Below are 22571 nucleotides of genomic sequence, written 5' to 3'. Positions count from 1 at the left end.
AGTGTTATCTTCACTTCCCTCCCTTTTCTGTTTGTTTATTATTTATTTGAGAGAGAGAGAGAGAAAATCTATGTTTGGGGTGGGGGGTTCGGGAAGTGGCAGAGGGAGAGAGAGAATCCTAACAGACTCCCAGCTGAGTATGGAACCTGACACAGGGCTCAGTCCCCCAACCCTGAGATCATGACCTGAGCTGAAATCAAAAGTCAGTCGCTTGGGTGCCTAGGTGGCTCAGTGGGTTAAGCCACTGCCTTCACCTCAGGTCCTGGGATCGAGTCCCGCATTGGGCTCTCTGCTCGGCGGGGAGCCTGCTTCCCTCTCTTTCTCTCTCTGCCTACCTCTCCATCTACTTGTGATTTCTGTCTGTCAAATAAATAAATAAAATCTTAAAAAAAAAAAAAAAAAAAAGGTCAGTCTCTTTGCTTTAACTGACTGAGCCACCCAGGTACCTACCCCACTTTTTTTTTAGAAGCCAGGAGGGGTTGAGGGAGAGAGACATACAATCTTAAGCAGACTCCTTGCCACCGAGGAGCCCCACGTGGGGCTCCAATCTGACAACCCTGAGTTTTTTTTTGTTTTTTGTTTTTAAGATTTTATTTATTTATTTATTTATTTGACGGATCGCAAGTTGGCAGAGAGGCAGGCAGAGAGAGAGAAGGAAGCAGCCTCTGCTGAGCAGAGAGCCCGATGCGGGGCTGGATCCCAGGACCCTGGGATCACGACCCGAGCAGAAGGCAGAGGCTTTAACCCATTGAGCCACCCAGGCGCCCCAACCCTGAGATCTTGACTCTAATTAAGAATGAGACGTTTGACTGAGTTACCCAGGCACCCCTCTTTTCTTCTTTAAACAGAACAAGCTGGTGTTCAAAAGGTGATTTGTGGTTACATTTCCAGAAATAAGCTCCCAGAATATTGCTATAGTATCTTTGGTATTTGACATAATCATAATATGAATAAACAATAGTAAATACCTTATATTATTCCGTATAACTAAGTTACCCATTATAGGAGAGAGACATGGAAGCAATTTGCTGTTTCATAAATTCAAAGTGAGTTCAATACACATAGAAATATTTTTGTGTCTCTGTCCATGTAATATATATGTATATATATTATTTATTTATATATATATATATATATATATTTTAAGATTTTATTTATTTAAAAGATTCTATCTATCTATCTATTTATTTATTTATTTACTTGACAGACAGAGATCACAAGTAGGCAGAGAGGCAGGCAAGGAGAGAGAGGAAGGGAAGCAGGCTCCCTGCTTCGATTTCCTGCTTGATCTCAGGACCTTGGGATCATGACCTGAGCTGAAGGCAGAGGCTTTAACCCACTGAGCCACCCAGGTGCCCCTAAGATTTTATTTATTTATTTGACAGAGATCACAAGTTGGGTGGAGAGGCAGGCAGAGAGGAGGAAGCAGGCTCCCTGCTGAGCAGAGAGCCCGACTTGGGGCTCCATCCCAGGACCCTGGGATCATGACCCAAGCTGAAGGCAGAGGCCTTAACCCACTGAGACACCCAGGCGCCCCTATTTATAGATAGATTTTAGATAGCAAGAGAGAAGTGAGAAAATAAGCTTCTGTTTTGCTGTTGAAGACTAATTTACCTTAAAGCGGTATATTCACTTGTTTCCATCTCAAGTTATCTAATTCCCAAACCCCTCATGTAAGAAACAAAAAACAAGGAAAGGAATTGAAAACTGAAGGAATAAAATATAGGTGACCTCACCTTTCCACTATTTTCACACCATTAAGGTAGGCTATTTAGTTCTGTCTCTTTAATATTTAGCATTGGATCATTATTTTCAAAAATATTTTTCATATTCATAAAAATATTTTTGGTGGTAAAATAATGCAGGCTCCCCGCTGAGCAGAGAGCCTGATGCAGGGCTTGATCCCAGGACCCTGAGATCATGACCTGAGCCGAAGGCAGAGGCTTCAACCCACTGAGCCCCCCAGGTGCCCCGTGATGAAAGAGTTTTTGATAGGGGCTCCTGGGTGGCTCAACTGGTTAAGCATCTGCCTTCGGTTTATGTCATGATCCCAAGATCCTGGGATGTCCTGCATCAGGCTTTCTGCTCAGGAGGGAGCCTGCTTCTCCCTCTGCCTTCTGCTCCCCCTGCTCGTGCTCTCTCTTTGTTTCTCTCAAATAAATACCACCTTTATTTTAAAAAAGTTTTTGATATATTAACTTCATGGGCATCAAAAATAAGTATTGTAGGGGGGTACTCCTGGGTGGCTCAGTTTGTTAAGCTGCTGCCTTTGGCTCAGGTTATGATCACAGGGTCCTGGGGTCGAGCTCCACATCGGGCTCCTTGCTCATCTGGGAGCCTGCTTCTCCCTCCGCCTGCATCTTCCCCTGCTTGTATGCACTGTCTCTCTCTCTCTGCCTCTGACAAATAAATAAATAGAATTTTTAAATTAATATATATGTATGTATACATACATATATACGTGTGTGTGTGTGTTTGTGTATATATTAGGGGCACCTGGGTGGCTCAGTTGGTTGAGTGTTTGACTTTTTTTTTTTTTTTTTTTAAGATTTTATTTATTTGACAGAGATCATAAGTAGGCGAGAAGCAGGCAGAGAGAGAGGAGGAAGAAGGCTCCCTGCCGAGCAGAGAGCTCGATGCGGGGCTGGATCCCAGGACCCTGAAATCATGACCTGAGCCGAAGGCAGAGGCTTTTTCTTTTCTTTTTTTTTTAAAGAATTTATTTATTTATTTGACAGAGATCACAAGTAGGCAGAGAGGCAGGCAGAGAGAGAGAGGAAGAAGCAGGTTTCCCGCTGAGCAGAGAGCCTGATGCAGGGCTTGATCCCAGGACCCTGAGATCATGACCTGAGTCGAAGGCAGAGGCTTCAACCCACTGAGCCACCCAGGCGCCACCACACACAGTCTTTTAAAAAATTAAAAATAAATCCACTCCTTAAAAATAATTTTAGGCTTTAGAGTTTGCAGAATAGTACAGAAAGTTCTCATATAACTTCTACTCAGGTTTCTCTAATGTTAACATCTTATACAAGAATAGTACATTCATCAAAACTGAGAAATTAACTTTGGTACAGTACTGTTAAGTAAATTACAGGCTTTATTTGGAGTAAAGTGTAGAATGGGGAAGTTAAAACATTTATTGTGGAAAAAAAACATTTATTACTTGTCTATAGTTGCTCTCTGTTCCTCTGTAGGGGGAGACAAATTCTGTTTCTGTATTGTACATGCTTGAACTTAATCCACATAAAGATGCTGAGTGTTTGTTAAAATGCTATCAGTATTTATTATCAATTTTTAAAGTGAACATTTGATGGGAACCTGGGTGGCTCAGTTGGTTGAGTGACTGCCTTTGGCTCAGGTCATGATTCTGGAGTCCCTGGATTGAGCCCCACGTCAGGCTCCCTGCTTGGTGGGGAGTCTGCTTCTCCCTCTGACCCTGTCCCCCACATTCATTTTCCCTCCCCCCTCTCTCTTTCTCTCTCAAATAAATAAACTCTTACAAAAAGTGTGCATTTGATGAACATTAAAAATTTACATAATTTTGGTCAGTGGTCTTTAAAAATGGACCTGAACAAAACATTTCTCTTTGAATTCATTTAAAGATTCTTCTTTAGAGGGGCACCTGGGTAGCTCAGTTTAAGCCTCTGCCTTTGGCTCAGGTCATGATCTCAGGGTCCTGGGATCGAGCCCCAAATCAGGCTCCCTGAGGAGGGAGCGTACTTCCCACCTCTCTCTGCCTGCCTCTCCACCTACTTGTGATCTCTCTCAAATAAATAAATAAAATCTTTGGAAAAAAAAAGATTCTTCAAATGAATATGAATGCTTTCTTATGTGCTGATCAGAAGTTGGTAACCTGTATTTTGTTTGTTTTAACTACTAAGATAAATTGACATAACTTTTCTTTTGTACCCAGTAAAACATATATATTTTTTGTTTCTGGCATTAAAACAACTCATTACGTGACTTGAAAAATATTCTTTAGTCCTAAATCATTAGGGAAAAGTTTGTGGAATGTTCCTGTAGAACTGTCAAAATCTCTGTGTGACTTTCATCTTGGTTTATATGAACAAAGGAGTAAGGTGAAAAAAGTCACCAGAAACCAGATGATTTTGATTCTGATTGGGTGTTGAGATTTTACCTAGCAAATGTGATTTAATAATATACATTATTAAAAGTTTGAGTTTGTTATTTTTTAGTTAGATTTTTCATTTTTCCTTATAGTTTTTCTTTTAAAAAATTAAATAAGGACACTAGTTTGCTCTGTAAGAGTATACAAACTTGAAGGATTTAAGTATAGGTATATTAGCCAGTATTGAGAACATAATAATATTTAGGCCACCAAATTTGTCCTTTTGTAGAGCTGGGCTCTGGTTTGTAATTAGTCTTTGACAAGCAGGATTTAATATACATTTATGTAGTTATATTCATGGATTTGCAGATCTTACCCAGTCTCTCTAAATTTAAGGTACAGGTAAAAGATTGCCCTTGGCAGTGCTATGCCCAAGGTTGGCTGCATATCAGAGTCCTGCGGAGAAGTTTTTAGAAATAAAGAATACTAGAGATTTCAGTTTAATTAGATTTGGAAGGGCCCTAGGCTAGATAGCCTTAATTTTACATTTAGAACTGTCTGGGGGTACTTGGGTGGCTCTAGTCAGCTAAGTGTCTGTCTGCCTTTGACTTAGGTGGTGATCTCAGAGTCCTGCTCAGCGGGGAGTCTGCTTCTTCCTCTGTCCCCCACCACTCCCTACTTGTGTGCATGCTTTCTTTCAAATAAATAAAAATCTTAAAAATGGATCATTTATGGAGACCCAGAACTTCCCCTATACTTTAAAAATAATAATTATAATAAATAATAGTAATTTATTGAGGTAAAATTCACATACATAAAATGAACCATTTAAAGTAAACCTAATTCAGTGACATTTAATATGTGGTCCCAGTGTTGTTCAGTTGTCACCTCTGTTTGTAAAGTATTTCCATCACTCCTGTATAAATACCTTATTCATAACACAGTTTTTCTCCATTCCCATTTCACCCTAGTCCTAGTCTCTGACAGCCATGTCCCCAACTTTCTATCTCTGTGTGTTTATATATTCTGGATATTTCCTAAAAAGAGAATCATACAGGGGCGCCTGGGTGGCTCAGTGGGTTAAGCCTCTGCCTTCAGCTCAGGTCATGATCCCAGGGTCCTGGGATCGAGCCCCGCATCGGCCTCTCTGCTCGGCAGGGAGCCTGCTTCCCTTCCTCTCTCTCTCTGCCTTCCTCTCTGCCTACTTGTGATCTCTGTCAAATAAATAAATAAAGAGAGAATCATACAATATGGACCTTTTGTCTCTGGCTTTCACTTAGTCTAATGTTTTAGAAGTTCCTCCATGTTATGTTGTATATCGATACTTCATTTTTTTAAAAAAAGATTTTATTTATTTGAGAGAGAAGGTGGATGTGCAACCTGGAGGAGAAGGAGAGAGAATCTGGAGCTGACTCCACACTAAGCGCAGAGCCAAATGCAGGGCTCAGTCTTGGGACTGTTGGATAATGACCTGAGTTGAAACCACAAGTCGGTTACTTGACTGAGCCATGCATGGGCCCCAATTCTTCATTTATCCTTAACAGCTGGATGATATCCATAGTATCCATCCATCTATTGATGGACATTTAGACCTTCTCCACCTTTTAGATATGTGAATAGTGCTGCTGTGACCATGTGTATAGATGTCTTGCTTAAGTACTTTTTTTATTTCTTTTGCTTATATACCTAGGAGTGGAATTACAAGATCAAATGGGTAATTATGTGTTTTACTTTTAGAGGAATGACCAGACGGTTCTATAGCAAATGAACCATTTCTTATTCCCACCAACAATGTATGAGGATTTCTGTTTCTCCACATCCTCACTAATGTTTATTTTGTAATTTTTGTTTTAATTCTAACCATCACAAGGTGATGTTAAGTGATTTCTTATTGTCATTTTGATTTGAATTTCCCTACTGACTAGTAATGTTTGTTCAAACCCTTTGCCCATTTTTCAATTGGCTGGTTTATCTTTTTGTCTTTGAGTTGCAGGAGTTCTGTCTAATGAAGGATATTAAACCCTTATCAGATATATGACTTGGAGATATTTCCTTCAAATCTGTAGGGCTTTTAAAAATAATTTTGTTGATAAATGCCCTTTGCATAAAAGCTTTTCATTTTGATGAAGTCTAGTTTATCTTTGTTGCTCATGCTTTTGGTGTCATATCTAAGAATACATTGCCATATTGAAGGTCATGAAGATTTACCCCTATGTTTTGTTTTGGTTTTAGTGAGGGAGAGGACAGGGACAGTAGAAGAAGAGAGAGAGAATCTTATGCAGGCTCCAAGCCCAGCAGGAGCCCAAAGCCAGAATGGATTTCATGACCTGAGCTGAAATCAAGAGGTGGTTGCTTAAGCAACTCAGCCAGCCAGGCACCCTCGGTTTTTGTTTTTGTTTTTGTTTTTTAAAGAGTTTTATGGGGTGCCTGGGTGGCTCAGTTGGTCAGGCGACTGCCTTTGGCTCAGGTCATGGTCCTGGAGGCCTGGGATTGAGTTCCACATCAGACTCCCTGCCTGGCGGGGGCTCTGCTTCTCCCTCTGACCTCTCCCCTCTCATTCTCTCACTCTCTCTCAAATAAATAAAATAATAAAAATAAATCTTGAAAGAGTTTTATGATTTTAGCTCTTAGATCTTTGTTCCATTTTGAGTTAATTTTGTACATGATATAAGGTATGAATCCAACTTCACTCCTCTGTTTTTGGAATTTCAGTTATCCTAGCATCATTTGTTGAAGAGACTTATTTCCCCATAGAATGGACGTAGGATCCTTGTCAAAAATCATTTCACCGTAGATGTATGGATTTATTAGTTCTAGTATTTTGGTCTATAAGTTTATCATTAAGCCAGTACTAAACTGTCTTGTTGGCTTTAGCTTTATACTAAGTTTTGAAATTTGGAAGTGTGAGTTCTCCAACTTTACTCTTTTTTAAATTTTTAAATTTTAATTTTAATGTTTTTTCTTTTTAAAGATTTTATTTATTTGACAGAGAAAGACACAGCGAGAGAGGGAACACAAGCAGGGGGAGTGGGAGGAGAAGCAGGTTTCCCACAGAATAAGGAGCCCAATGTGGGACTCGATCCCAGGACCCTGGGATCATGAGCTGAAGGCAGACTCTCCACGACTGAGCCACCCAGGCGCCCCTTTACTCTTTTTAAAAAATATTTTATTTATTTGAGAGAGAGGGAGAGCGTGCATGAGCGGGGGGAGGGGCAGAGGGACAAACAGACTCCACACTGAGTGTAGAGCCTGATGTGGGTCCTGATAACAGGACCCTGAAATCAGACGCCTAAACAGCTGAGCCACCCCCACTTCCCTTTACTCTTTTATTATTATTATTATTATTATTATTATTATTATTATTATTTTAGATTTTTAAAATTTATTTATCTGAGATAGAGGTAGCGACAGAGAATGAATGAGGAAGAAAGGGAGAAGCAGGCTCCCAGCTGGGCAGGGAGCCCCATTCAGGGCCCCATCCCAGTCTGGGATCATGACCTGAGCTGAAGGCAGAACTCTTAACTAACTGAGCCACCCAGTTACCCCATTTTTCTTTTTTAAGATTGTTTTTGCTTTTGTGGATCCCTTAAATTTCTGTATAAGTTTTAGAATCAGTTTTATAATTTCTGGAAAAAGGACAGTTAGGATTTGTTTTTAAAGATTTTATTTATTTGACAGAGGTCACAGGTAGACAGGCAGGCAGAGAAAGTGGAGAGCAGGCTCCCTACTCCCTGCTGAGCAGAAAGACTGACTTCGGGGCTTGAACCCAGGACCCTGAGATCATGACCTGAGCTGAAGGCAGAGGCTTAACCCACTAAGCCACCCAGTTGCCCCAGGAAGCTAGGATTTTGATGAAGATTTCATTTTATCTGTAGATCAAATTGGGGATATTTTTCTGTTTACTTAGGTCCTTCATTCTTTGAGCTGTGTTTTAATAGTTCTCTGTGTACGGATCTTTCATCTCCTTGGTTAGATTTATTCCTCAGTATTTTATCCTCTTAGATGCCATTGTAAATGGAATTGTTTTCATGAACCCTGTTTAGGTTATTGCTGGTATAGAGAAGTAAATCTCATTTTTGAGTTTTGATCTTATATCTTACAACTTCGCTGAATTTCTTTATTAGCTTTAGTAGCTATCATATGAGTTCTTTGAAATTTTGTCATTTTTGAAATAATTCTATTTCTTCCTTTCCAGTTTGTGTGCCTTTTATTGCTTTTTTTCTTGTTTAGTGCTCTGGCTGGAACTTTCAGGGCAGTGTTAAATAGCAGTGGTAAGGGGCACCTGGGTGGCTCAGTGGTTTGGGCTGCTGCCTTTGGCTCGGGTCATGATCTCAGGGTCCTGGGATCGAGCCCCGCATCGGGCTCCCTGCTCCGCGGGAAGCCTGCTTCCCCCTCTCTCTCTCTCTCTCTGCCTGCCTCTCTGCCTACTTGTGATCTCTGTCTTTCAAATAAATAAATAAAATCTTAAAAAAAAACAAAACATAGCAGTGGTAAAAATGATTATCCTTGTCCTGTTCTTCTTCTTCTTCTTTTTTTTTTTTTAAAGATTTTATTTATTTGACAGAGAGAGACCACAAGTAGTCAGAGTCAGGCAGAGAGAGAGAGAGGAGGAAGCAGGCTCCCTGCAGAGCAGAGAGCCTGATGCGGGGCTTGATCCCAGAACCCTGAGATCATGACCTGAGCCAAAGGCAGAGGCTTAATCCACTGAGCCATCCAGGTGCCCCCCTTGTCCTGTTCTTGATCTTAGGAGGAAAGATTTCACTATTTAGTGTAATGCTAGCTGTAAGGGTTTTGTTTTAAGATTTTTATTTATTTATTTGACAGAGATCACAAGTAGGCAGAGAGACAGGCAGAGAGAGAGGAGGAAGCAGGCTTCCTGCTAAGCAGAGAGCCTGATGTGGGGCTCGATCCCAGGACCTCAGCCCAAGGCAGAGAGAGGCTTTAACTCAGTGAGCCACCCAGGCCCCCCTGATTTTCATTGTTGCTTTTTTAAAATTCCGTTACAATGTTGAGATACTTCCCTTCTATTTATAATTTTTTTTAGTGTTTTTATCATGGAAAAGTGTTGCATTTTGTCAAATGCTTTGCATCAATTGAGATGCCCATCTTTTAATAAGTTGTTTCTGAGTACAAATCTAGTATGTCATTCCACTGCTCAGAAATTTTTATGTATATAGGTATAAACTCAGAACAAAGTAACATATTTTTCTGTTCTAATTTTTATATATAATCTATTTTTCATTTCAGGTGGGTTCTTTACCATTGTGGTAGGTAGAATAATGGTCCTTCAGAAGAGTCCACATCCCAATCCCTGGAACCTGTGTTATGTTAGCTTATATGTTAAAGAAAAATTAAAGTTGCTAATCATTAGCTGACCTTAAAAGAAAGAGATTATTCTGGATTACTCAGGTGGGCCCAATGTAACTTTCAAGTGGAATAGGTAGACAGGAAATGAGAGTGAGAGATGTGATTATGGGAGAAAGGCCTAGAGAAATGCAACATTGCTTGCTTTGAAGATTAGAGGAAGGAAGACCCAAGAGCAAAGGCGTGTGGGTGGCCTTCAGAAGCTTAGAAAGGACAAGGAAAGAGATTTTTTTCCAGAAAGGAGGAGCACAGTGCTGTTGACACATTGAATTAGCCTTGTGAGAATAGTGTCAGATTTTGACCTACAAAAGTGTAAAGCAATAAATTGCTGTTTTAACTACTAAGTGTGTGGTGATTTGTTACAGTAGCAGTGCAAAACAAATATAACTACCCTAGCATATTCTGTTTATGATGTTCTTGTTTTTTGTTTGTTTGTTTTTGTTTTTTAGATTTTATTTATTTATTTGACGAGAAATCACAGTAGGCAGAGAGGCAGGCAGAGAGAGAGGGGGAAGCAGGCTTCCCGCTGAGCAGAGAACCGATGTGGGGCTCAATCCCAGGACCCTGAAATCATGACCCAAGCTGAAGGCAGAGGCTTAACCCACTGAACCACCCAGGCGCCCTTATATGTTGGTTTATTTCTCTGGGCTAACTCATGTCTAAATTTCCTTCTTAGGTTGTTAAAATTGTAGTTACTATTCAAGAACTATCTCAAAGCTTTCTCAAATACTAAGCCTTTAGTTTGTCTTTCCCACCATGTGCCAGGTGTCCTCTATCCAAATATACCCTAAGTTTCTCCTTGTTTCTCTTGTGTTTTTTTGTTTTTTTTTAAACCTTCTTCATAGCATCTAACAAGTTTTAGAATTTAGTATTTGGTATTTTATTAAAAATGTTCTGTTATCTTGATACGGTTGTGTATTTTTTGTGTAAATCTAAATTTGGGTTGTGTACATGTAAGATTTTTATATTTTAGTTATATCTCTAATTATTTAGAATTTTGAATCTTTCATTTTAGGCTAAGATTGGTGACTATATCTTAGTCTTTCTTCTATTGAATAACAATCTGTGATGCATATGGTAAGCAATCCATATGTATTTGACTTAAACTAAATGTACATGTGGATTAGGTCCTATAATTTAAATTTATGAACCAAAGGGCGCCTGAGTGGCTAAGTCAGTTAAGCATCTGCCTTCAGCTCAGGTCATGATCCCAGGGTCCTGGAATCAAGCCCCGTGTCAGGCTCCCTGCTTCAGCAGGGAATCTGCTTTTCCCTCTCCTCCAGCTCCTTTCCCTGCTCGTGCTCATTTGCGCTCGCTCTCTCAAATAAATAAATGAATAAATAAAATCTTACCCAAAAAAGTACGGAGTTTTATACATATTCTGGAGGAATTAAAATTAAGTTATTGGGAGGCATATTTTCAGTTTATATAAACCATACTTATTGAAACCATGGATATTGAAGGTGGTTATAGCATCTCTAGACAGATTTTAAGTGAGGTCAAATTTTGGGAGGGATTGTTTCTTTTTATGTACTTTAGATTCAGATGCGTCTGAAAATAAAGATGGTTGCTCCTGAAGACTCCTGAATCTCAGTTATTATATATGTCTATTATTTTATAGATATATTTATTTTAGAGAGCGAGCACAAGCACGTGAGCATGATTGGTCAGGCATGGGGGATGAAGGTCAAAGGGAGAGGGAGAGAAGCAGACTCGCCGCAGAACACAGAGCCCAATGTGAGGTTTGATTCCACAACCCCAAGATTATGACCTGAGCCAAAATCGAGTCAGACATTCCACCGACTGAGTCACCCATGTGCCCTTTTCAATTTTAAATGAGTTTTTCTTAGAAGGATGGTGCTGTAAACATACTGCTTCTTTTTTAAGAAATACATCTTACAGAGTGGTCAGAACTAATACTTATAATACAAAAGAGTTTTCAAAAAGATTTTTTAAAAGATTTTATTTATTTGACAGAGAGAGACAAAGTTAAAGAGGGAACACAAGCATTGGGAGAGGGAGAAGCAGGCTTCCCACTGAGCAGGGAGCCCGATGCGGGACTCCATCCCAGGACCCTGGGATCATGACCTGAGCTTGAAGGCAGCTACTTAATGACTGAGCCACCCATATGCCCCCATAATATAAAAAATGTTTAATAATTCTTCAGTGTTGGGGTGCTTGTGTGGCTCAGTTGATTGAGCGATTGACTCTTCTTGGTTTTGGTTCAGGACATAATCTCATGGTCATGGGATTGAGTTCCTCATTGGGCTCTTAGATTGGGGGTAGAGTCTGCTTCGGATTCTCTCCCCTTTTCCCTCTAGGGCGCTCTCTCTCTCTCTCACACACACACATAAATATATTAAATCTTTAAAAAAGATTCGTCAGCATTGATTGCAAACATGAAGAAAAAGCAGAATAGTTTTCTCCCCTAATGATAAGAAGGCAGATTTTCTAGGAATGAAAGAAACTTCAGCAGAACTGATGTCCCTTTTTATATCCTATTTTTGAGTATTTACTAAATGTAATGTTTGTGTCTCATAGAACGGAGATGTATGCATTTCAATTCTTCATCCGCCTGTAGATGACCCACAGAGTGGAGAACTGCCCTCTGAAAGGTGGAATCCTACTCAGAATGTCAGGTAAGGGGTTACATAAGGAATAATCTGGTTTTTCAGTGGTTCTTAAGATTGGATATTATCTTTATAACAAGTACAGAAGACTCCTTTTTGTACATGGTTGTTTTGTCTTCTGCTAGAACTTTAAGTAACATGTATGCATCATTTTTAAGAGTCATAGTTTCAGAGCAGTAATTGCTTTTGTTACTCATTTGTTTATGTGCATCTTAGTCTGAATTCTTCCTGTTACATTATCTTAAGTTCCATCCTGCATCTTTGGATCTCATGATGTCCATGTTTGAATTGGTTGTTTTCTTAATCCAGGATTCTTAATACATTTTGCAGAAAAACCCAAGCCTTTACAAACTGAATTGACTTTATATACTCACTGTGTTTGAAAGAGCTTCCATTATCTGTTGTTATTTTATTTGTTTTATATGTGTATGAATGTTTCTTAATGATTTTAAGGGCTTATGTATTTCTTTTGATTCCCTTTCATTATCCATCTTTTTCCCCCCAAAATTTGTATTTACATTCTAATTAATTCTAATTTACATTCTAATTCTAATGCAATATTAAGATTGTTCACCTGTTAATTGATCTGTTGAACTGTCTGTATAAATGGATGGTTATTTAACCATTTGTTTAGAGTAGTGGTCTATATGTTTAGGAGTGGGTTACCCAACTCTTAAAAAATTTTTGAAAAACTACACTGTGGCATGTTTTTGTAGGTTTTTTTTTTTTTTCCTCTGAGTAATCTCTACATCTAACATGGGGCTTGAATTTACAGCTCCAAGATACAGAATTGCATGCTTGCACTCTGAGAAACAAACTGAGCTTTTTGGGAGGCTGGTGGGAGGTTGGGTGAGCCTTGTGGTAGGTATTATGGATGGCACGTGTTTTATGGAGCACTGGGTATGGTGCATAAACAATGAATTCTGGAACACTGAAAATAAATTTAAAAAAAAAAAAAAAGTTGCATTCTCTACTGACCAAGCCCGCCAGGCGCTCCCACTGTTGCATGTTTTTAGGTGCAGATTTTGGTGTTCTGTTTTTTAGGTACAGTTTTTTAAAACATCTCAAATATAAGTAGTTAAAAAATACCTTTTTTCTGCTTGCATTTGAATTTCCATTTTACTATCCCTACTGAGTTTTATCTTAATACTTGAAATTTTTATGTTTGATAGCCCTATATATTTTATTTATCCTATAGTATTTTTCTGAAAGAAAAAGCTGTACTTTAATTGCTGTGACAAGACCAAACTGATTACTCTATTGAACTAGTTTATTATATAGTTGATTAAAAACAGTACATCAATTATGCTTTCAGTATTCTTTTACTTTTTATATTATTATTAATAATTATTAGAAGTACATTTTAAATCTGGTAGATAGACATTTGTTTTGTTAGATAATGTAGTCAAATAATTACTACAGTGTTAGATTGGGTCAGAAATAAAGCTGCAATTTCATGTGTATACATAATGTATGAATATACATTATATATACTAATATACACACCCGAGAATATGTGCATCTATATACATATGTATATATGTATACATATGTGTGAGGACTAACATACATGACATAAATATACATATTAGATGCAATGATTAAGAATCCATATTTACATATGATAATGGAGTAACATTTTACATGGCAGTGAAACTAAATCCTCTTAATTCCTTCTGAATTATTTATCATCATAGCGATATATTGTCTTTAAAAAAAAAAACATTTTATTGTGATTTAATTCCCATACCCAACAATTCCCCATTTTATGTGTACAATTCACTGTTCTTTAAGTAGAAAGCTGTACAAGTATCCCCACAATCAGTTTTAGAGCATTTTTAAAAAAAATTTTTTTTAACTAGGCTCTGTGCCCAGTGTGGAGCCCAATGCAGGGCTTGAACTCACGACCCTAGGATCAAAACCTGAGCTGAGATCAAGAGTCAGACACCAAGCTGACTCAGCCACTGAAGTGCCCCATGAACATTTTTATCACCTCTAAAGAAACTCGTATCTCTTAGCATTTATACTCCCATTATCCCTCAACCTCCACCTCCACCCTTCTACCTGCAGCCCTAGGAAAACACCAGTCTACTTTCTGTCTCTAGAATTTTACCTGTTTGGGTATTTTGTAGGAGTAGAGTCATTCCAGATGTAGTATTTTGGCTTCTTTAACTTAGAATTTTTTTAAGGTTCATCTTTGTAATAGCATTAATCAGTACTTCATACCTTTTTTTTTTTTGGCTGAGTAATAATTCCATTGAATGCTTGTACCACCCTTGGTTTATCCATTCTTCATTCAGTGGACCTTTGGGTTGTTTCCATTTTTTGGCTATTATGAATCATGCTGCTATAAACATTATGTACAAGTTTTTGCATATATACGTTTTTTATTCCCTTGGATATATACCTAGGAATAGAATTGCTGGGTCATATGATAACTCACTGTTTAACTTTTTGAGGAATTGCCAAACTGTTTTCCAACATGGCTACACTAAATAGTACATGCCTACCAACAGTGTTTGAGAATTTGTTTCTGCATATCTTTGTTAACAGTTATTACTATCTGTGTTATTATAACCATCCTAGTGGAGGACATGGTATCTCATTATGGTTTTGTTATTGATGTTTTCTCTTTAAATAACTTCAAAATTTTAGAACCGTTTTAGATTTTTTTTTAGACAGAGATCACAAGTAGGCAGAGAGGCAAGCAGAGAGCCCGATTCGGGGCTTGATCCCAGGACCCTGGGATCATGACCTGAGAGCCCAAGACAGACACTTAACTGACTGAGTCACCCAGGCATCCCCGCTGAGCAGAGAGCCTGAGCCACCCAGGTGCCCCCGGAACTCTACTTTTGTTAAAAATGATAAGTTGGAAACTTCTTGACTTACACAGGATTTCTTTTCTTTTCTTTTTTTAAGATTTTATTTATTTATTTGACAGATGACTAGTAGGCGGAGAGAGAGAGGCGGGAGGTGGGGGGGAGCAGGCTCCCTGCTGAGAAGGGAGCCCGTCTGGGGGCTCAGTCCCAGGACCCTGAGATCATGACCTGAGCCGAAGGCAGAGCCTTAACCCACTGAGCCACCCAGGTGCCCCTACACAAGGATTTCTTACCAGTGTTTACCAAGTTCGTTTCTTCTCACTTTCTGGGAAGTGTATACCAAAGAATCTGTTCAAGCATATCAAATTACTGTTGATTATGTGTTGATTATGTTGATTACTCATTCCTTTAGGTGTCTTGTTCAATACAGTATACTTAGAATTGAAAAAATAGATATATATATTTTGGATTTCAACACATCTAGTTCATATATTTTTTAAATCAGAAAAAAAGTGTCCCTTTTTCAATTCAAATAATGTGTTGATACACCTCATCTTGGCAATCATCTTGCTTTTGAATTCTAAGTGTATTAATGTCTATGAAATATGGAATTACCACATATTCCCTGTACTTTATGCTTTACTTTAATGGGATTTTCCTTCAGGGATAATAATGCATTTCTTAATAATAATCAGAGATGGAATTAGTAAGTTCCTTTTAATGAAAATGTAATTCTAGCAGCCCCAATCTATACATATCTGAATTTGTTGTACTCCATCACATCACATCCAAAATACTTTCTTTAAACATCATTTACACTTTTTAAAAAGACTTTATTCATTTATTTGACAGAAATACAGTGAGATGGGGAACACAAGCAGGGGGAGTGGGAGAGAGAAAAGCATGCCCCCCACCAAGCAGAGGGAGCCCAGTGCGGGGCCGGATCCCAAGACCTCAGGATCATGATCTGAGCTAAAGGCAGATGCCCAACTTACTGAGACATCCAGGCGCCCCCATTCTACACTTTCAACAAAATTATTTCTGAGAAAGTGAAAACAGTTGGCTTTATATGTAAATTTCTTTTTCTTTTATACACTTTATGTTTCATTACCTCTGGGCACTGTACCCAAGGAATATTTGGGATGTGTAGAAGGTACGCATTCCTTTTGTAAAGAGCAATTGTGGAAAGGGAGGCTGGAAAGGGGAATTGATCTGATAGTTTATATACCCACAGGCGCATGAATATATTAAAAACCACTTCTTTTATACAGGATTTTTTTTTTTAAGATTTTATTTATTTATTTGACAGAGAGAGATCACAAGTAGGCAGAGAGGCAGGCAGAGAGAGAGAGAGAGGGAAGCAGGCTCCCTGCTGAGCAGAGAGCCCGATGTGGGACTTGATCCCAGAACCCCGAGATCATGACCTGAGCCGAAGGCAGCGGCTTAACCCACTGAGCCACCCAGGAGCCCCTATACAGGATATTTTATTTCTACTTTTTCATCCCTCATATCCCTTATACCACACAGTTATAGCTGATTATTTGTACCTTTAACCTGTACTTACCCTGTTACTTGATTTTTCAGCCTCAACCCGTATTGACAGAGCTAAGTGAAAGAAATCAGCATACATATTCTATTTCCCATCCTGTCCTCCCCTTTTCTTCCTAACTTTTAAAAATACTCATTTATATGGGCACCTGTGTGGCTTAGTCAGTTGAGTGTCCAGCTCTTGATCTCAGCTTAAGTTACAATCTTAGGGTCATGAGATTGAGCCCCACATGGACCTCTACACTGGGGGTAGAGCCTACTTAAGAGTCCCTCTCCCTCTCTCTTTCCCTATCCCACTCATGCGTGCACATTCTTGCCCCCCAACCCCCAAAATGTGTGTGTGTGTGTGTGTGTGTAAAATAAATAAAAATAGATTTGTTCATTGGGGAGCTCAGGTGGCTCAGTTGGTTGAGCATCTGACTCTTGATTTCAGCTCAGGGTCATGAGATCAAACCCCATGTGGGCACCTGCTCAGGAGGGAGTCTGCTTGAGATTCTTTCCCTTTCCCCCTGGCCTCTTCTCCCTGCTTGTGTGCACACTTGCTCAATCTCTCTCTCAAATAAATCTTTTAAAAAATATATTTGTTTATTGTCAGGGTTATAGTCTGACTGTTTTGTAACATAAACCTGGTTTTTAAAATTTCTCATTCCTACTGTGAAGTGAATTCAGTTTGCTGTCCGTTATTTTACTTCCCTTTGATTTGTTAATTGGCTGAATTTGTCCATTAGTAATTTCTCCAGGAAAACGTTCCTTGGAGCCACATTATATTCCCTGAATTCTTAAGATGTTCAAAATGTTATATGCTTGGGACGCCTGGGTGGCTCAGTCATTACACATCTGCCTTTGGCTCAAGTCATGATCTCAAGGTCTTGGGATCAACCCTTGAGTTGGACTACTTCTTCCTTCTCTCTCTCTTTCTCTCTTTCCCTCCCCCCGCCTTCTCAAATAAATGAAATCTTTAAAAATTTTTACAAAAAATGATAAAAATACTTGTGTGTATGGGTATGTGTATATATGTGTTTTTTGCCATGGTACTTCAAATGGCAGTTTGGGCATAAGATTTCAGGGCCAGGGCCATACTTTCTTTCCTTGAGGATATTACAGACATTAATTCTGCTGTATTTATTGTTGGTGGGAAGAGTTCAGCTACCACAGTTCTCAGCTCTTCCAAGAGACTGTCATGTTTTCGAAAGAAACACATTATCAAAATATAATTAAACTGACAGTTTATTTAAAGGCAGTTAGGTATGGGGCACCTGGGTGGCTCAGTCAATAAGCATCTGCCTTCTGCTCAGGTCATGATTCTGGGTTCCTGGGATCGAGCCCCGCATCGGGCTCCCTGCTCAGCGGGAAGCCTGCTTCTCCCTCTCCCACTCCCCCTGCTTCTTTTCCCTCTCTGTGTGTCTCTCAAATAAATAAAATCTTAAAAAAAAAAAAGGCAGTAAGTATTTTGGAAGATATATTGAAAAATTGAACAGAAAATGCAGGGTTGTCCTTCTAGTTTGACTTGGTGCTTATTTTTCAGGGCTAGTAGTAATCCTAGTCAAAAGGAAGTGTTAGCTTCTAAGGTACTAGTGATTCTTGTTTTTGGAGGTTGAATGCTGAATCAAACAAATGTTTACCATGGCTTGTCCTCCTTTGAGAAAACAAGCTTCCCCCTTCTTCATAATATAAAGCCCCAAACGTTTTTGGTTTTTTTTTTTTTTTTTTTTTTTTTTTCCATTGTATTTTCGGGCTGCCTCAATGGATAATCTATTGCCATTACCCACAGGAATTCAAGATTTTTACCTTTACTTCTCCTGCATAAATATACCTATATTATCCTTGTCTCAGCTTAAAATCTTTTGGACACTTTTCTTTGAAGGTAGGCCTGTTTCTCATTTGATTTAGTCCTTTGGGGATAGGAAACTCCTTTTCATACTAAATTTGCCTATCTAAAATTGGCACTTTGGGTACCAGCATCATTTTTTCTCTCTAGGCCCCCAGGTCACTTGAGCCCCAGTTTAGAACTATTTCCTAGACTTCATCTCAGAGATTGTCTTCTCTGCTTTTACGCTTTTTTGTTTAGAGGCTTCACAGTGAGGACTAGTTAACTTCAGATTGCCCCTTTGATCTTCATAAACAGATCTACTAACAGCTATTTGGATTGGAATCTGTCTGTCTCTCTCTCTCTTTTACTTAATCTCTACACCCAAAACGAGGCTGAAGCCCACAATCCCAAGATCAAGGGTCTCATGCTTTACCAGATGAGCCTGCCAGCTACCCATGCACTGGAATCTGTACTTACCTTCTCAGACCTTTTTTTATCTTCAGCTTCATGTTATCATAGATGTTCCTTCAGTGTGCTGATTTTGGGGTTGGGAAATGAATGAAGGGTTTGGTGTTCGTGTATTTCTAGGGAGACATAGAGTGCTGTGTGTTCACTATTGGAACCTCACCTTCTTGGAATACCGCACTGTGCCCAGAACTCTGAAATATCAGAAAAGCACTAACTCATGAGTAGGTGTGGAATACTTCTTTTCTCTTTGTTTCTCTGTTACTTATTGTGAGGCAAGGGGTTCTTCAGCTCGCAGATTGCACATATTTCCCATAAGCTAGTTTATGGCACTGAAATACCAAGAGACAAGATACGAGGTGCTAGGCATTTTCCTTGATATTCTTTGCTGCAAAACTCTGTATACAGACTCAGCAATTGTCCAACTAAGGGTTCTGTGCTCTCCATCCAGTTTAGGGTTACTATAGCAGGACAGTAGGGGAGGTGGAATAAGGTTCAGCACAGGCTGTTGCAGGGTCTTGACTGATAAATAGCACTGTTATCTGAAAGTGACCCCATATTCACATGTGTTTAGACTTCTTCATGACCACCTATACTAGTCTTTCATTCAGCACCTCAATGAACATATTTAGAAAACGTTTACATGGAAGACTTTTTGTAACCCAAAGAAGAGTAAAGCATCCCAGTTACCTTGAAGAACCTAAGTCAATTTATATCACAAAACCTAGTGAGTGGTGAGAGTAGACAAAGGAAAAAGTGGGGAAAAGACCCCTGCAATTGTAGGGAGCCAGAGCATCAGCCAACTGGTATCCACTAAAGGTTCAGTAGTTTTCCTCTTCGTAGAGAAAGCCAGCATACTTTCTGGAAGAAGAGAGCCACTGCCCTACTGGCCCCAGATGCATAGGATTAAGTTTAGGCAGGTGAGAGGTCCTTATGGAATTGGAAGTCTTAAGTAGGCATTAGGAAAGAGTGAAGTTGGGAGAGTAGAGATGCCTGATGTTCACAATACCATGCCTCTTCTTCCTGGTGTAAGAAAGAAAATTTTCCTTCACCCATGCTGTGTCCAGAACCTAGAGGGTGCTTTTCATGTTTGTAGGTGTCAGAGTTCACAACTGCTTTCTCTAAGGCACCAGAACTATCTGCCATACCTGTTCCAGGCTCTTGAATAGGAAAGTCATCTTGGTGGAGGTTTGTTTTCCTTTGAAAAATGGTTACATGGTAATGTCTTTGCCACTGCATCATGGAGAAGCATCTGTCAGGAGTAAGACAGAATGTTTTCCTAACAGATCTTATCTACAACCTCCTAAAAGGGAAGGGAGCTAAGGACTGCCCCGTAGTGACAAAGTAGGCAAGGTCAGGGGAAATGACGACAGTGCTGTTGTTCTTAGGGCTCCTATAAACCCCATTTGGGGCCAGGATGATATTAATTGCTCCCTTGATATTTATATGTTGGGAAATACATATATAAAATTTCCCCTGCACTCGACTTCGTGGTTTCATTCTGTGCATATGATACATATTCTGTGTATTTCAAAAATTTTCTTTTTAAAATTTTCTGATTTTCTGTTTCTGTGTATTTTAATCTGAGACCCTCATTCCTGCCATGTGTTTTCAGGGATCTGTCAGTCAGCAGCAGCTCCAGGATTGCACAGGATGAAGTATTAGATTTGTTAGATGCTTTAGAGGCATAAAGAAAAACTATAACCATATGACCCATTAAACAATCATTTTCAGGGCGCCTGTTAAATTTCTGACTTTGGCTCAGGTCGTGATCCTGGGGTCCTGGGATAGAGCGCTGCGACAGGCTCCTTGCTCAGCAAGGAGTCTGCTTCTCCCTGTCCCTCTGCTCCCCCCATCCCCTCCCTTTTTGTGCATATGCTCACTCAAATAAGTAAAAATTTAAAATCTTTTAAAAATTATCACATTTTCTCACAACAGATTTTTTTTTGCCATGATGTCCTCTTTAAATTCCTCTCCCATTTTAGAAATACTTAATAGGGACTGAATTTTAACTGGGTCATCTTCGGTGTTACGGGTCCATCTTTTGAAATGGCATAAATGAGAGATTAAACTGACCTGGGTTAAGTGAAAGAGTCAGGCATTGAGCTTCACTTCTTCACAGTTGACAGACAATTTTCATCAAGTAAGGGTATGCCTGTAAAACCCAAGAACCTTAATCAGTCATTCTATTTCTTTTCCTGTGTATGTGTATGTTTTAAGAGTCAAAATGCCAGCCTTTAATCCTGCAAAATTTTAAACTCTGCCTGCTTAGTTTCCAGGGGGACTCATAAACCAGATCTTATTTGTTGTGCTAGAGCCAGTTTTATGTCCGCCCTCCTAAAATTATACTTGTAACATAGTAGCTAACAAAGTAGCTTAAAAAACTGGGGTTGAGGTGGGGTGGAGGGGCACCTGGCTGGTTCAGTTAGTAGAGCATGTGACTCTTGATCTTCACATCAGTTCAAGCCTCATGTTGGGTGCCGAGCATACTATAACAAAGTGGGGGTCGGGGCGGGTAGGTGCAGACCCAACTTATTGACTATTGTATGTTGAAAAGGGACAGATAACGGTATTACTCATTGGGTCATAGATGTCTAATTTTGATTACTTTTTTTTTAAGATTTTATTTATTTGATAGAGTAAGAGAGTACAAGCAGGGGGAGTGGCAGAGGGAGAGGGAGAAGCAGGCTCCCCACTGAGCAGGGAGCCCAATGCAGGGCTCCATCCCAGGATCCTGGGATTATGACCTGAGACAAAGGCAGAAGCTCCCAGGTGCCCTAATTCTGATTTCTTATCTCCCTTAAATACTACTTTAGTTTTGATGTTTTTAAAACATGTCTGAGCTCTGGGAACTGCACAACTTTCTAGTTTGCTTTTTACCTCGTGTCTGTGTGTGTGTGTTTGTGTGTGTGAGAGAGAGAGAGAGAGAGAGAGTGTGTGTGTGTGTGTGTGTGTGTGTGAATGTGATTAATTCATCTTCATTTTCTTTTGGTGTCTTTACTATTTACAAACTTTTTTTTTTTTTTTTTAAAGATTCTTTATTTATTTGTTTGTTAGGGGGTACAGAGAAAGAGAGAGAGAGAACAGCAAGGGGAGTGGCAGGCAGAGGGAGAAGCAGGCTCCCCACAGAGCAAGGAGTCCACTGCAGGACTCAAATCCCAGAATCCTGGGATAGTGACCCTAGCCAAAGGCAGCTGCTTAACCAACTGAGCCACCCAGGCAGCCCTACAAACTTATTTTTATGCAAAAGAGGATAGCCAAATCTAACAAAGATTGTGAGACAACTAAAAAGATCAGAAATACGAACTGAAAAAAAAATTAAGACTATATATAAAGTGGAGTGCTTTTGACTATCCTTTTGCCTGCACTTCTCTTTTCTGGGAATTTTTTTATTTTGGTCTAGATTCCCTGTGTTGAAAACTTTTACCATAGTCCCTTGCCTGGCTTAAAGCAAGGATGGAGGGAGCACATTGGCTTCTTGGAATATCTCTAAATCCAGGAATGGTGGTGGTCCTGGCAATTGTATTGTGCAATAATTGAAAACATGTAAGAATCCTTTGTTCCTCATTTTTATCCCAAATTGTTACTGGATTAGGTCTGTTTTATTTTAAGGTATGTTAAACTCTTACACTGCTTAATTTGGACAACCAGACCCGTCTGTTCCTCCAAACATGCAGTAGAGAGGGGCATAGTGTTATTCTTTGTAGGAAGTAAAAGTCTGTCGAGGGGGTCTCAAAAGTCTGTTTTGCTAATCCAAGAAATTTATGACTAAATGCTACAATATTGTCTAAATGAAATAGTGCAACTCCTGTTACTGCTAAAAACCAAAGGTTCATTTGTTACTGTGGATTTATATAGACAGAATG

General features: G+C 39.4%; 1 protein-coding gene across 2 annotated transcripts in view; it reads left to right on the top strand.

Moving 5' to 3' along the window:
- The window catches only part of UBE2R2 (ubiquitin conjugating enzyme E2 R2), a 254116-nt gene that overhangs the window by 86400 nt on the left and 145145 nt on the right, over positions 1 to 22571 (top strand). For both annotated transcript variants that reach the window (XR_009346421.1, XM_059142393.1), the window contains exon 3: positions 11975 to 12072. Coding sequence is in view for 1 of the 2 variants with exons in the window: in XM_059142393.1 (XP_058998376.1) it covers positions 11975 to 12072 (98 nt within the window). In the remaining variant the exon portion in view is untranslated. The remainder of the gene's footprint in view (positions 1 to 11974; positions 12073 to 22571) is intronic.

This window comes from Mustela lutreola, chromosome 12 (genome assembly GCF_030435805.1).
Source record: "Mustela lutreola isolate mMusLut2 chromosome 12, mMusLut2.pri, whole genome shotgun sequence".
Classification (NCBI taxonomy): domain Eukaryota; kingdom Metazoa; phylum Chordata; class Mammalia; order Carnivora; family Mustelidae; genus Mustela; species Mustela lutreola.
The sequence above is the reverse complement of the archived record's forward strand: the minus strand, read 5'-3'. Positions and strand labels throughout refer to the sequence as shown.